Genomic DNA, 14,645 nt, shown 5'->3' with positions numbered 1-14,645 from the left:
GGGTTTGCCCGTGAGGATGAATACAGTAGAATAGTTCTGGCCTCTCTTGCTGCATCCGGGTAGTGGGGGGAAAAAAAACGCCGCCGGTTGCTAGGGAACAGGGGGGCTATGGAAACCCGCAGACGCCAAACCTCAGGAAGTGCGTGAAAAGACTGCGGCCTTCGGTTTCAGCTTCACATTTTTTTTTTTGAAGGGGTCTGTATTGTTGCGTTTTTAGAAATACTCAGAACGCCAATATTTGGGGGCGGGGTTGCTTACTAGTTTTGAGCTTTTGCGAATTTCGATATTTAAAGAAAAATCAAGGAGCCTTCTTGAATCGAGAAACGATTTAGCATTCGCTCGTTACCGAGTGCGGCAACCCCACTAATCTCATTGCTGTGATTTAAAGGCGAACGAACGGAAAGTCTATGGAATAAAGTTTAGCTAGGTTCAAAGGCTAGTTTCCCTTTTTATTTTCCTTTTTTCGAACACGTTTCGATCTTCCATGGCCATTTATGAAGTTTACTCCCACCCTGCTTTACTGAGGTACAAGACCAGTATCTGCACTAAAGCCACGCTTTTCCTCATAATCGTTCTGTGCCTCACCTACATCTCTCCTTTGCTGGTGGCTTACAGAAGCCAAGGTAAGCACAGCGTTATGCTGAGTTTTTGACCGTTGTTTTGGTGAATGGTTATTGTCTGTCCAGCCTGCCTCTTCCAGTAGTGGGTTTTTCCAAAGATAGCCGCGATGTAGCTTCGACTATGTCTGTTGGCCCTGTCAGTGTTACACGGACATTCAATTCAATTCAATTTATTTTTATATAGCGCCTTTCACAACAAGTGTGCCCCCAAGGCGCTTGATCTTGTGCTTTTTTAGCAACTAACATTATTATGTAGCGAATACCCTCTTACCGTGCGACTTCAATCGTATTGTTCGACACTTTATAGTAGTTACACAGATGCCTAGAACTCAATGCCACGGTACAACAAGTAGACTGATATGCAAAGCGAAGTTTGCACGCAGTTCTTTTTAGAACTATCTTTCGTCCTTGACAGTTTATCATGACTGTAAGAAAAAACGATTTCGTCTCTTCAACTTTAGTGTGTGATCTGGTACCCAGTTCCTCTTTGGCGGCATTTATAGAACGTCCTCACCTCTAAGAGATCTTCTGATCGCAAAGAGACTTTATTTCTCGTTTTATTTACAGGTTTCTGGACAAAGTTGAGCACGTATGAGGAGCAACCCAGCATCACGTTCCAGTACCAGGTGTTGTTAATTGCTGCAACCAGCACCAGTGGAGACTATGTAGCCTGGAGCACATTTCAAAATTTCAACAATCTGCAGGGTAGCAACCTCAGAATCCCTTCAATATCCGTGAGTATCCTCCCCTCTGATCCTTCATGCCATTGGTGAAAGTTAAAGACATAGTTATTCAGGTTATTTGCTAGTGCCTGCGTTGCAGTTACAATGTTTGTACATGATAATCTAAAAAAAAATCAAGTTTTTCTTTGCTGAAATTTACCAGGTTTTTTGGGTTGGGGGAGTGTTTTTGTCAAATCTCGCGAGGAGGGGTGGATCGGGGTGAGATATAGCCTAGCTTGGCAGGGAGGTAACTTGTCCCCGGTGTCGTCAGGCCAGAGAGGAAGACCGGAATCAGGATGGGAAGTTTGACCAGCTGAACCTTCGGCTGGCGCTCCCACTGCGGCAGAGCGAGTCGGTGTACAGCGTTCAGCTCATTCTCACCTTCTCCTACAAGCTCTTCGTAAGTCACCCACACCTGGTGCCTTCACTCTTTCAACAACTGTTTTGGTCTCGTCTTGTCTTTTCTAAACTGGGGACAGAAGAGGAAAGCCTGTAAGAATAGATCCAAGGACATCAAGACCTGGAGACTTTCTGCATAAGAGGAATGGTCTAAGATCCCTCCTGGTGTGTTCTCCAACCTTATTAAGCATTATAGGAAAAGGCTTTGTGCTGTTATCCGTGCCAGAGTACGTTGCACCAAGTACTAGCAACTGGGGATCGAATCATTTTAACACCTATGTTTTGGAGGAAAAAAATAGTACTACTCATTTAAAAACATTTGTTTTGAAATAAATGTATTAGAATAAAAAGCTTGTAGTTTTCCCGTTTTGGGGGTTTTATAAAATATAGCTCATTGTCCGTGCTGTTTATTTTATATGGCTATCTATGGTCGTCTTTTTTTCAAGGGTGCCAATAATTGTTGAGCCCACTGTATAGCCACTGTGTATGTCAGTTTAGCAGTCTGCTTGAAATGAACCACTAGAGTAAAAGATTGCCTGCTTCTGTTTTAGAGGATGTCCACCTTCATCATGCAGAGCATGGCCTACATCCAGCACTCCTCATCTGTCCCAGGGTCTCAACTTTTTGTCAGTGGGGACCTCAAACTGCAGCAAAGGCAGCCACTGAAGCACAGAGGTCTTGACACCACCTATAACGTAAGAATTAGCTCGTGTGTGCTGTTTCTTAAGTAATCTGTGTGCTGTTTCCTACGTAATCTGGGAAATGTCTGCATTCCAGATGGCTAATACTTGTTCTATGTTATTCTATAAAAGTAAAACCATTCTGAAACATTATATGTTTGACAGGGTGCATTCCCACAGGCAAACGCCTTGGGTTCTGGTTACACTGATGATGGCAGGTACATCAGCATGGACTCAGAGTTGGTCCAGCATGAAATCAGGGTTGGTTCAATAGAAGAACTATTTTGTTTGACAGATTTTTGACAGTATTTTGACAGTATGGGGCTGGGCTGTGATATCCAATGAAGACCTCTTTTTTTCTTCTGTCAGTTTTTCTATGATTCCCTCTTTAACCAAAAAATCATGTTTCTTTATATATAAAAGCAATGTTACACACGAGCGGAGACTGTTCTGCTTGTCATGGACATTTAGTTGCTAGAAATGTATTGACCTGAGACTCCCATCTGGTTGCTTTTTGAAGGATCCGAGGGAGCTGACTTCCACAGCACAGTCTGAGCAGCTTGTTTCAGACACCTCCCGCATTCTGCAGAAAGACGTGCCTAATGTTTTCAGTCTTGAATCACTTTTTTTGTAATTGGTGCCATGAAATAGAGCCATGACACTTCACATTAAAAAGAAAAAAGAATTGGGACGCTCTAAATCAAGTGGGTTACTTTGTCTCTAAAGAAGCATGGCCTACATCCAGTGCTCTCTGGAGGAAAGGACTGGAAAAAAGCCTTTCCTGGTCTGGGGTGGAGCAGTAAGTTCCTCCTGCAACAGTATTTATTTTCCTTGCATGACACTATAAAAATACAGCTTCCTATTCATTTGCAGGTTTCTGTTATCAATGGAAACAGCCCCTTTGCAAGTGCCTATGATTTGACTAACATCATTGGTTCATATCAGGAAAGAAATGGTAAGTGGAAGTGTGGAAGGTACAGTATATTACTTTTAACACTGGGCAGTTCTATGGGTAGAAACAAAAAAATTCAATAACATAAATGTGTCAGAAGACTTCATGATTTCTGTAAAAAACTCAAAACAGTAAAATATAAAAATACAAGCTGCTTAAAATAAATACAGGTTTATGTTGCTGTGTGACAGCTATTAAGCATTATTAAACTGTTATTGTTTTATCTTTTATTGGTGTTTTTTGTTTTCACCTCCTAAACACTTGTTTCACAGTTTTACATTAATTCTTTTTTTTAACCAGAAAATTAAATGTTCTTTTTAGTGCTGTATTGCATATATTAATGATTTTGTTTGTGTGTGTTCTGTAGCTCAATGCGTTGTGGTACTCTGTGTTTGTGACACATAGTGTTAGAATTATGCTTCTTATGGTAAATGTTCTCTGGGACTTTGCAATGCAAACCACATTTCCTTCTGGATAATAAAGTATCAGTCTATCAAATATATACTGCATTTTAGACACACCTAATCCAGTGGCTTTTGGCCAGTCATGCCCCTGTGACACTGTGCAGGTTCTTGCACTGACATTGTCTTTTTGTACAGTTTCCACTGTGCTGTCAAACCCCAGTCCTGTGTGGGTTTTGGGCCGAGCTGCCGGTGCACCCTTTGAAATAAATGCAGTCATCAGATACCCCGTGGAGATCATCACATATCCTTTACTGTGTCTCAGCATAAATACCATCAGCTGTCTTCTAAGGTCTCATGCAGATTTATTTTGAACAATCCACACCGTGCCTCCAGACTTAAGGTAAAAACATATTGAGGGGAACATCACATCATTCGTAACATGTTTGTTGAGGTTTTTTTGATTTATCAATGGCTTTATCCATCTTTTATTTAACTGTTATAGTTGTCACCCAGCTTGTAATAATTTCAGTGTTTTTATGACTTTTTTTTCTTGACTAAGAGATGTATGAGATCAGCTGCACATAATAGAAATGATGTTGAGTGACAGATCAGACATGAGCCTGTTTGTATTGAAATTCCACATATGAGAAAAGTCAAATTACTGTAGCATATTTGTGATTAAGCATAGTATCAGTATAATGTCAATAGTTATAGCAAACAGTACTTCTGCAGTTTATGAACAAATGATCAGTGTTGGGAAGTGCGTTCTGGGATTTCAGTTCCCTTACTAATTGTTTTATGTTCCATCTTTATTTGCTTTCACATTGAAAAAAGTGTAATTAGAGATTTGTAATGACTCAAAAACTATGCCACAAAGATTTATGATGATGTTTGATCCTTATTTTGGAGTTTGATCTTTAACGTCTGTACATATCAGCCTGGCTTCTGGGAAATGATCAAGTTGGCCTGGGTCCAGTATGTCAGCATCCTTCTCATTTTTCTCTGGGTCTTTGAGAGAGTCAAGATCTTTGTCTTCCAGAACCAGGTACTGCCCACAGTGACGGTCCCTCTGTTCAAACAGCACGAATCCTAATTCAGCCCCAAAGACTGCAGACAGACGCTGCTGAGGTTGACATTAGTATGCATTTCTTCAGAGCTTTCATTCAACAATACTTGAAAACTCCAACAACACTAAACTTTTTAGATTCATGCTTCAATGCTCTACTGACCAGGTTAATCCAACAAAGGAGAAACAAGGATGGATGTGTATTTACTGAAGAGCTTATCCTGATCCTCTGCGGGTATAACCAGTGTATGTCCTCAATCTACTGTATGTAACCCCAGGGGAACACAGCTAGTTTTGTAGACCTTCTTCAGTAAAAGGGTACTATGTCCGGGTATAACCAGTGTATGTCCTCTATCTTTTTAACCCCAGGGGAACACAGCTACTTTTGCTGACCTTCTTCAGTAAAAGGATACTGGAGCCTGGTCAGCCTGCTTTAGTATCTATCTAGGCATGTTCTTAAGTTTCATGATTTTGTTTTTATGAAAACGACTCTCTTTACAGAGCTTGCACATTACAGAAAACTTAAATCTGCCTCATACAGAGTGAAAGAAACAGTTGTGTGAAAGAATTTCAGTACATGGCAGAATATATTGATCAAGATACTGCCCCAGGTATAATAGGATGTTAGTTTATGGATGATGCACATTCATGGATATATATATTTATTAATCATATCTGGGATGAAACAAAAACTGATCACACAGCATATTGAACCATTTAAAATGTATTTACAAACTACAGGCTTCTATAAAAGCTGATGTAAGTTTCTGAATAGATCTCTCAATAATACATTTTATAAGTAATACTGCAGAAAGATGTTGAATTATTATGGTATATTTAAAAATTTGACTGTGTATTTATAAAACAGTTTGCTTTTCTGCTTCAGCTGTGTGATTTGTATTTCAGCCTACAGCTTGTAAAACCTAAATGGACCAAACTGCTGTGAGCCAGCTGCCAGATTTCCCATAAAAAAGTATTTAAAAAATTTTTTTTTTTTGCTTGAGCAAGAGTATGGCAAATGGTTTTTCATTGGAAATTTTGACCTACCTAAGGTTCTGATTGATCCAAGGATCTCATTCAGCTGTTTCTTGAAAGAAGGCAAGGTATCAGTTTCAACAACATGGTGGGAAACATGTTCCACAGTTCCACAACCCATGGGATAATGAAGTGCGTCCTGTTCTCGTCTTTAAATACAATTATCTATAGTTTCTCCTTGTGTCCTCTGGTTCTTATTTCAGTGTTCATTCTGAAGACGTCAGGTGGGTTGACTTAATCAATGCCTTCGATGATTTTGAATACCTGAAGCAATTTTTTAAGGTCATTCCAAGGTCTTGTGTGATGCCACTAAATTTACTGCTATTATGCTGGCATTTGCTTTGTTAATTTGTTTTAGTGTTTTTGTTAATGATAAATGATGTAAAATTGTATTTAAATCAGTCATTCAACACACTTTTTTTCTTTTAATTATCCAACACTGTTGCATTCACTAAATGACTGTTATAAAGTACATTTGCCGAGACAGTGTTTGATAGAACTAAGTTTAAATTCTACTCTTAAATTCTAAGACCTTCATCAGTTTTGGCATTGTCCTTGAAATATCCCTCTTCTCAGGTACCTGACACTTTGTGGGAAATGGCACTGGTTAAGAGAGCCATTACTTGCAGTATTTAGTGTCCAGCACATTAAACTGTAAAATACTTTTCAGCATATGGAATATGGAATAAAAGTTTTTTTTTTAAAAAAGGAAATGGCCTGCTGTCTGCTGCCGAATAAATGTTTTCTGCTTGGAACTGTTATGAAATTAAGACGTAAGCATCAACCTACTGAATCAGATACACATGCCTTTCAGAAGACTTCAGATGTACCTACAGTATGCTCTTCAGTTTCAGTTACCCCAGTGTCTTATTTGAGATTAGTTCATTCTGCTTTGAAAGAGATTTTCATTTTCTGCTTCTCACTGTATCCTTGTTGCAGACAAAGGTCCACATTTTGGAAATATGATGACAATTCACATATAAACTACAAAGCTGATGGTATTCCAGTCCATCTCCATTTTTTGTAAAAGACATGTGCATTTTGGATCGACACAGAGGGTTGCCATATTAGATATTAGAAGGAGCAGTCTTGACTTAGAGGTAAAGCACCAAGAAAACAATAGAGACAGACACAAACATATACTGTAGTCAACACAGGAGGTTTTGTTTTTAAACTAAATGTACAAAAGTACCACATTTCAAATTGGACAACTTTATTTTGGATGGGGCAGGGGCTGTTATTTTAAAATGCCAGGGCTTTGAATCTACAGTAGACTCTGCTTTGTTCTGTTGAGGTTGTTTCAACACGCGTACTGTATATCCTGAACAGACTTCTCTAACCACAAACAAATGTATCAGCACAGTAATCACTGTCGAAAAAACTTATTTTCAGGGGGAGAGCATGGGCTTGGTTTTGATGTGGCACCATGGAATCTGGCAGTATCTCCTGGGTCACGGGGCTGGAAAGACGTGTCATTGGGATGTACACCATCGTGTGCGCCTTTCGGAAAATAAAACAGTGCCTGCTACCTCTTTAAAAGGGAAAACAGACATGCCAGGCCTCTTGGCTCTTACAATTATAAAATCTGTGTGTGGAAGCCAAGAATGATGCATACTTAAGTCCAGGGAGTTGGCTTCTCCATCACCGCCTGGCTACCAGGACTGTGTATCGTTCCAAGGCTAAAACCAGTGGGGGGAGGGGCATTCTTTTTCTAATTAACAGGGGGACTCTGTTTTGATCTGTAAAAGTTTGTTTACCGCTCTTCCTCCTCAGTTTCAGGAACCAGGATGGCAGTCCTGTTCTCTCCTATTAGGAAGTTGCCTTAAGTATGGTAGTAGCACCCATTTATCCTCTGTATTCCTCCCTTGGGACATCAACCCATCAGACATATGCCCTTTGACATATGGGACTGAGCGGGGATTTAGAGCCATGTTTTCCAGGTGTGCCACTCCAGAGAGGTGCTTAACTGGATTGAACTTCCAAATTTCCAAGGAGAGGTGCCTTACTTCAAGGAATCTTTTCTTGCCTTATAGAACTCTGCCACACCGAAAACTTAATTACCTTGACATGGAGACCATACGCAGCTGTCTGACAAAGCACCTAGCATAAAATGGAGCAAGCAAAAGCCTTACTGCTATCTCTTAATGCAGGCTTGCAAATTGATTGGGGCCTGATGCAGAAGGCAGATGAAAACATCACAAGATGCAAGTATATCAGATTTGCGAGAAAACTATAGAACATCAGCTCTACCACGGGTGAGCTGTTGATCTTTGTCCCGGTGTGAATTAAACAGATTGCCTTTTTTGCCTGAGCTTGCAATCCAAATGGTTAAAGAAAAGTGATAACAAAGTCACAGGCCTGCCAGCTCAAACCATACATGTACATGCTGGTGACAAGATAACCCATTAAACACAAATTGAACTTCCTGTTCTTTTCTGTTTTTCTTTGCTTTCTCTTGCTTTCAGCTTGCTCCTCGTGGTCTGGGTGGTTGGGCGCGACTGCCTTGTCACTGTGTACAGACAGACATCCTTCAGCCAAGTGGGTTGCCACCCATCTGTAGCACCAACGCCTGAGGCATTTTTCACATTTTCCTAGAATCTCCGATCTTACAGATTAAAGGGCAAATGTCGTGTACAGTAGGTCATACTCTGCTGTAACAAGAAAAATGGTGTGGTGCACATGGTGGTTTGTGTTATGAGCTGGCCAGTGGCTGGCTAGGATCTGGCACGGCGGTGAGCGCTCACTGGAGACACTCAGAGGGGAAATGAGCTAACTGTGCTTTGGGGCTGCAGACGTTGCGGAACGTTCAGAATGCTGCACCAGCAAAGAGCACCTCTTATTAGAGAAAGAACGAAGGAGCCCAGAGAACAGCAGGGTAGAGAACAGGGAGAGGCTGTGTGCAGACCAGGGGAGCCTGAGATTTGCTCACTTGGTTGAGTACCAAGGTATGATCTCACAGGGACTCTTGGATCACCTCCTGCTTCACTGCTTTCCTAACGCAGCATGACTAGAACAGAGACGGGGCTTTTAGTGCTGTGTCAGCGGCAGATTTGTAGTCTGTCTAGGGCTGGCCAATGAGTGGGCGGTGCAGTGGCTCACACTGATGCCTAACAAGTCTTGTGTCCCGGGTGGAATTATAGACTGGGACACACCATCTGTGTGGAGTTTGCATGTTCACCTTTGTCTGTATTGACTTGGGAGCTGTGGGAAATGTGTTTGAACTCTAATTAATTATGGAATCTGTCTTTCACATATGACGGAGGTGGAAAATGAAAAACTAGGAAAGGTACCCTGTATAGCGATTGGACCTCATTGCACTCAATTCAGGCTTAATCTTAATCAGTTCATTTACTTCATCTCTTTGCATCTCACTATTTCATCTCTTTGGCCAAACGGCTTTGTCTTGCACTCAGTAACACCTGGTCAGTAATCCTTGTCCCACTTGCACCAGCAGGATTTGTCACTAGAAGGCTGCTTGTAAACAGGCCCGATTTGAAATATGATCATAACATTATAAATTAAACGTCTCTTGAGAACTGTATCATAAAACGTTGAGTATAAACATTAACCAATTAAAAAAATATGAATGCATGTGATGCCTGGATGTTTGATCAAACAATCTTGCCTCAGTGACTTAGATGCACACAGGAAGAGAGGGTTTCAATGCCTTCCTTAGCTTAGTGAGAGTGATACCCCCACTGCAGCTGTGTATGAAGTTGTAACGTTTACTTACTTTATCAGGTGCAATTACTCTACCGAAAAAAGGGCTTTTATTGTATTTTTTCTCTACTTTCTCTTCTTTATTTGGTTTGATACAGTAATTGTTACATACTGTATATATGTAGTTTGGACTGTGGCCATGAATGGCACCTCCATGCCATAGTGCTCTGTATATATAGGAAATCTGAAAACATAGAACTTCACAGACTGTTCATCAATAATATGTTTGTTGAAGAGGCCACCAAAGAAACGTAATGGAATCGCCTCTGTGGTTTCAATTTTCTTTTACTTAATTCTCTAATCCAGGATGTGTCCATTGTTTAAAATATACATGCAAAAGAAAATCGATCGCAACACAATTATGAAGAAAAAAGACGATTTTCTTCCCCCTTTAAACAGAAAAGAACTGTTCAGTTCGAAGTCGCGGTACGTTTGAAGGGGCCAAGAGACTGTTCGGCAAACAGGAAGCAAAGCAAGTGAGAAACACTGACAAACGAAACCAGAGCAGCAGCCTGGCTCCAGAGTTTTAACCCCTCACTCTGGGCAGCAACAGCCTCCTTCTTCCTCCAAACGAAGTCATGGAAAACATCATCATTATCAGGAAGCCGTGTTAGAACAGTTCCAATTAGTTATTGCTAAAAGCAAGCAATGAAATAAAACCCAGGCATGATACATTTTTCTAACAAGTAAATAAGCTCTGGATGCATTGCATACATATCCCAGATCTGTCATGTCTCTCTCCAGAGAACAGGCTTGTTCTTAAGTGCTTGAGCACTCTCCGTGTGCAATACTGTGGGCTGCTTGTGAGTACTGTATGTATACTCTATATAATTATGCCTTGTGTGTATGTATAAATAGTTCAACAGTAAGGTAAATCTATTGGAAGGCATTAAAAATTCAATAAATGAGAACTGAAACCAAGACCTCTGTATTTTTAATTCTTCTAAAAGCTTCATAAAATTCCATGCAATTAGGGTCAGGATGTAAAACTGTATTGCTTCAGATGATTTTTTTTAAAAGTGAAACTCATCTACAACTGGCTGGTTCTGAGGCACAGCAGTTCCGACAGGGCTATCATGGGTCTTCAGTCACGTGTGACGCGGAGGATTTCATGAAATCCAGCAGAGCCTGGTTTGGGCTGGAGCACAGGAAGAGGTGGCAGGACTTCTGCTCCCTTGAAGAGCAGCCTTCCTGTGCACAAGTCCCCCACTTTCCTCCTCAGCTGTTTGCAACTGGATTTCTTGCATTGCCACAGCTTTGTTAACAGCTCAGAATGTAAAGTCGTGCACGGAAGGTGAGTAAACTGTTTAAACTCTGCTTCTGTGTTTTCATTGTTTCCTTCAGATCGAATACAATAGAACAAAACTGAAGAGGTGCTACAGAGCTCATGAGTTTTTATTTTATGTGTGACGTGACGAAGCCCTTTATACTTTCAGTGCATCAGGTGTTCATTCAAAGACTCAAGCAGTAGCTGTCCTATATATTTATATCAGTGCAGTTGATTGTTCAGGTCTCGAAAACTAGCTCTCATGGCTATCTAGCATTTGTAAATGCATGGTAATGAAAAGGATACAGTATTGTTGATTTGTTATTGTCTGTATTTCAGGATATTTTTATGATAGGTGAGCAGAATTCTGCATCAGGTGCACTTGTATAAGACACCTTAAGTTACATTTCTCCCTCAGTTTTTTGTTTAAGCAATTGATGGGTTTTTGGGTGCTGTACAGTAAAATATTGAAGATAATATCCTGCATTAGTGCAGAAGCATCCTTATCTTATCTGTATTCAGTACTTATTTTATTTAACCAGAGCCAAGACCTGAAAAAACACAATGGGTTGCTAGGTGTGCATGATTCTTGTGTTCTGGTTTTGTTTCACACTAACCCCACTCTTGTTGGAATGAAACACTTTAATATCTCCTCAATAATGAGTGACTTTTCTTTCTGTTCTGATCTTCTGAGTTTTCTATTGACACTGCGCTCATATTTATAAAACAAATGTCTGAAAAAGGTTTGGGGCCAGTTTTTATGCACAAGACAAGGACTATTGTCTAGAAAAATAAGTAGTAAAATGAACTAATCAAGCAGAAACATTACAAAAATTAAAAAACTCAATCACAACTACATCTCATTATTATGCAAACCCTGGGAAAGGAGAAGCTGACAGATATGGAGACAGAATCCCCTCCCCCAAAACCAAGAGAAGAAAAGTAGGAAACAGCTTTCTTCCTTGCAGGTTGCAAGTGCAGGCACCATACCTTCCTGTGATGACTAATGGGTACAAGTGCTGCAGCTCTCTGATGCACAGCTGAGTGATTTCTGGACTGGCTGATGTTAAAGTGTCTTCTCCATTCTGCACCTTAAGGATTGCAATCACTTCTTTGTCACCAGCAAACAAACTGAGATATTCCTGCTTAAATCCTGCCTGCCTGAATTAGAGGACAGAAGCCACTGATCTAACTTATGCATTGTTGGCTGATCAAAGCAGATCATGTAAGATGATCTTATTGATGAAAAATGTCTATTGGAATGGTCACCCTCTCTGGCCACTGCCAGACTTACTGAAATCATTAGGGCATGTAGGATTTATTACATTTCCAGTGCATGAAATGGCAGGGCTCATACCTTTGCTTTACTGACTGACAGCTCATTCTTCAGACTGCCAAAGGCTTAGATGATCCAGCTCTGCATGACCTAATGTCACTGACATTCTTCCCAGGGTATTGCGCTCTCGAATCGCAGACTATAAAACATTTTGCTCCATTGCTCCGGTGTAGAAGGCCCTTCTCTAGCCTGGTGTGAAGCTTTTCTACCCAGGCAAGCTGAATATTATCCACAGCAGCCAATGCAATCTGTCTATCATGGAACATGAAGCTGAAAGATTTGTCTACCTATACTAATGTCTACCTACCATGATGTACCTGACAGATCTTTTTTATTTTTTGTCTGAGCCACCTCCCTGGATGTAAAGGAATGTACTATACTGAAATGTTAAGACCACTGAATTGTTTTAGGCTTAAAAAGAGAAACATGACATTATTGAAGTATTCAATAATGCTTAAAGGTGCTGACAAGAAACATGCAATGGACATTTTCAATATCAGCTATGAAAGGTCTGTGAGAGTCTAATAACAGCTATCCCTCTGCATTGCTCATGTTGGAGCTTCTTTCAAGTAACAGCAAAATGAGATCCACCTATCTTACCAGTTAAATGGGCTGAAACGCCTCCTTTCATTTGTAATATTAATGTTCTAATGTTCCAGCTCCTTTTAATTTCAGTGAATAACAACTATACTCTAACTGTTAAAGATTTCTTGCTATGCTCCCTGATTTACGGACACCAAATGCCACAAATTAAAAAGAAAATCAGTTCTATGCCATTCAAGAATTGATTACATTTAGAATTCAGAAATTGGACTTGATTTAAAATTAGCTGTTAATTCAATTCTTCATTCTCTGCACTGCATCAGGTCATTCCATGTTTGCTCACGCTGACGATCCCCTACCTACTGGAAGATTGTTATACTGAGAATCTGTTGGTACAATCTGTTGGTAAATCGAATATAAAAAGGCATTAATATCATTTTAGCTTTTCCCTCAAACTGGTTTATCTTTTAACTGCAAATTGAAATATTAATTGTGTTTAATGCGTGACTTTCCCTCCTTTTTTCCACTTTGTTGTGAAATACCTGCAGATAATTGGTTGTGAAAAGGTTCTGCTATATGTAAAAATAAAGGTGTTGCTGTTGTTGGAAGCAACAACAAGGTGTTTGTAATGTAACAGCACTTTATGGAAACTGTAACAAGTACTCAACTAGAGAAAAGCAGCATGGCACTGAAATTCTGGGGAGTAAAGGCTGATGATTAACATTTGCCAAAATTGAACCTGAATTGAACCCCAAAAACTCTGGCATTAACAGGCACATCTGGAGAAGTGTTTACTGTATTTTGGGGCTGCCGGATGCTGAAGGCCATTTTGTAAGAAGGTGCTTTTCCAGCAAAAGCTTTTGTAATTTCTTATGGGCTGCCAGCAAATAATGCAATAAAGAGATAAGGAGAGGTTGATGTAGAAAAACTGAGCCCCAGTCAAACAGCAGGATCTTTTGTTGTTAGACTGCTTGTCTACCTACAAGAGGTTTATGTGATTCTGCGCCTGTTATTCTGAGTGGTGATGCTAAATGCCCTTTTTGTAGAAAAGGATGTACAGTATATTTACATTGTAATTCTTGTTGTTTCACCCTGTGTTACTGGAGAGATTTTTACAGTCTCTTCCCTTCGTTGACAACAGCAGGAAGTGAAAAGGGCAACATCAAGGACACACTCTGCATTTTTATCACCTCTGCAAAACATTAATCGGCTTATGTCATGAAGTTTTCCACTGAGCACTAAAGGCTGGTAGAAATGTATAACAGATGTATATATGTCATTTCAAGAGCATTTGTTTCTTTTCTGACCAGCTGTATTATTTGAAAAATCCCCTTTTCTTTATTCCTAGGGTAAACGTGTTTAACAGTGTGCTAACTAGAACAATGAGAGCAGATATATCTTGTACACTGCAGAATCCACTTGAAAAGTGATTCTTTAGAACAAAAACTTATGCAGGCTTATCTGGATTTACAAGGGTTTAAACCAGTTCATTTTGGGGATAAAGCAGCAGGCCAATATCACAGTACTCTTCAGTTCACTCCATTTCCCCTTTCAAACACAAGAAGTAAGGTTTAAAGATAGGAGTAGTTTTACTAAGACACAGGAGAAGTGGAAGACATTGCCAAGCCGTATTACAGTATACTGTAGATATACTGGCCCAATGTAAACTCAGAGTCTTAATGTTCATGTAATATCGGATACCACAATACCAGCTTGTGGATAGATTTAAATTGGATAACAATTGCATTGTTAACAAGTGATTTATGGCTTTTGATTCCATAAAACAATCAGATAGGACATCTGCGAAGCACACATGAAATGAGTGGGAAGGAATTAAAGACACCACTAAGTAGTTATCACATTTCCTTTAGCACAACTCTTCAGTTGTGTAATTTCAATTT

At 40.0% G+C, this 14,645-nt stretch overlaps 1 protein-coding gene across 1 annotated transcript; it reads left to right on the top strand.

Moving 5' to 3' along the window:
• Window positions 1–141: 141 nt before the first annotated feature.
• On the top strand, window positions 142–5,725 carry tmem231 (transmembrane protein 231). Its single transcript, XM_088939141.1, has 7 exons — window positions 142–623; window positions 1,188–1,354; window positions 1,614–1,742; window positions 2,293–2,436; window positions 3,295–3,376; window positions 3,973–4,078; window positions 4,708–5,725. The coding sequence occupies exons 1-7, from the start codon at window positions 485–487 to the stop codon at window positions 4,868–4,870; spliced, it is 930 nt and encodes a 309-aa protein (XP_088795267.1). The 5' UTR covers window positions 142–484; the 3' UTR covers window positions 4,871–5,725.
• The last annotated feature ends 8,920 nt before the right edge of the window (window positions 5,726–14,645 follow it).

The sequence above is a fragment of the Atractosteus spatula genome, chromosome 21, assembly GCF_055471065.1.
Source record: "Atractosteus spatula isolate fAtrSpa1 chromosome 21, fAtrSpa1.hap1, whole genome shotgun sequence".
Lineage (NCBI taxonomy): Eukaryota > Metazoa > Chordata > Actinopteri > Semionotiformes > Lepisosteidae > Atractosteus > Atractosteus spatula.
Note: the sequence above shows the minus strand (reverse complement) of the source record. Positions and strands in the feature narration are given on the sequence as shown.

Bases quoted from the DNA above. Each gene is read 5' to 3' on its own strand.
- tmem231 (XM_088939141.1), top strand. From the start codon at position 485: ATGGCCATTTATGAAGTTTACTCCCACCCTGCTTTACTGAGGTACAAG. The intron at 624-1,187 runs GTAAGCACAGCG...TTTTATTTACAG, and splicing joins GGTGGCTTACAGAAGCCAAG to GTTTCTGGACAAAGTTGAGC. The intron at 4,079-4,707 runs ATATCCTTTACT...TAACGTCTGTAC, and splicing joins TACCCCGTGGAGATCATCAC to ATATCAGCCTGGCTTCTGGG.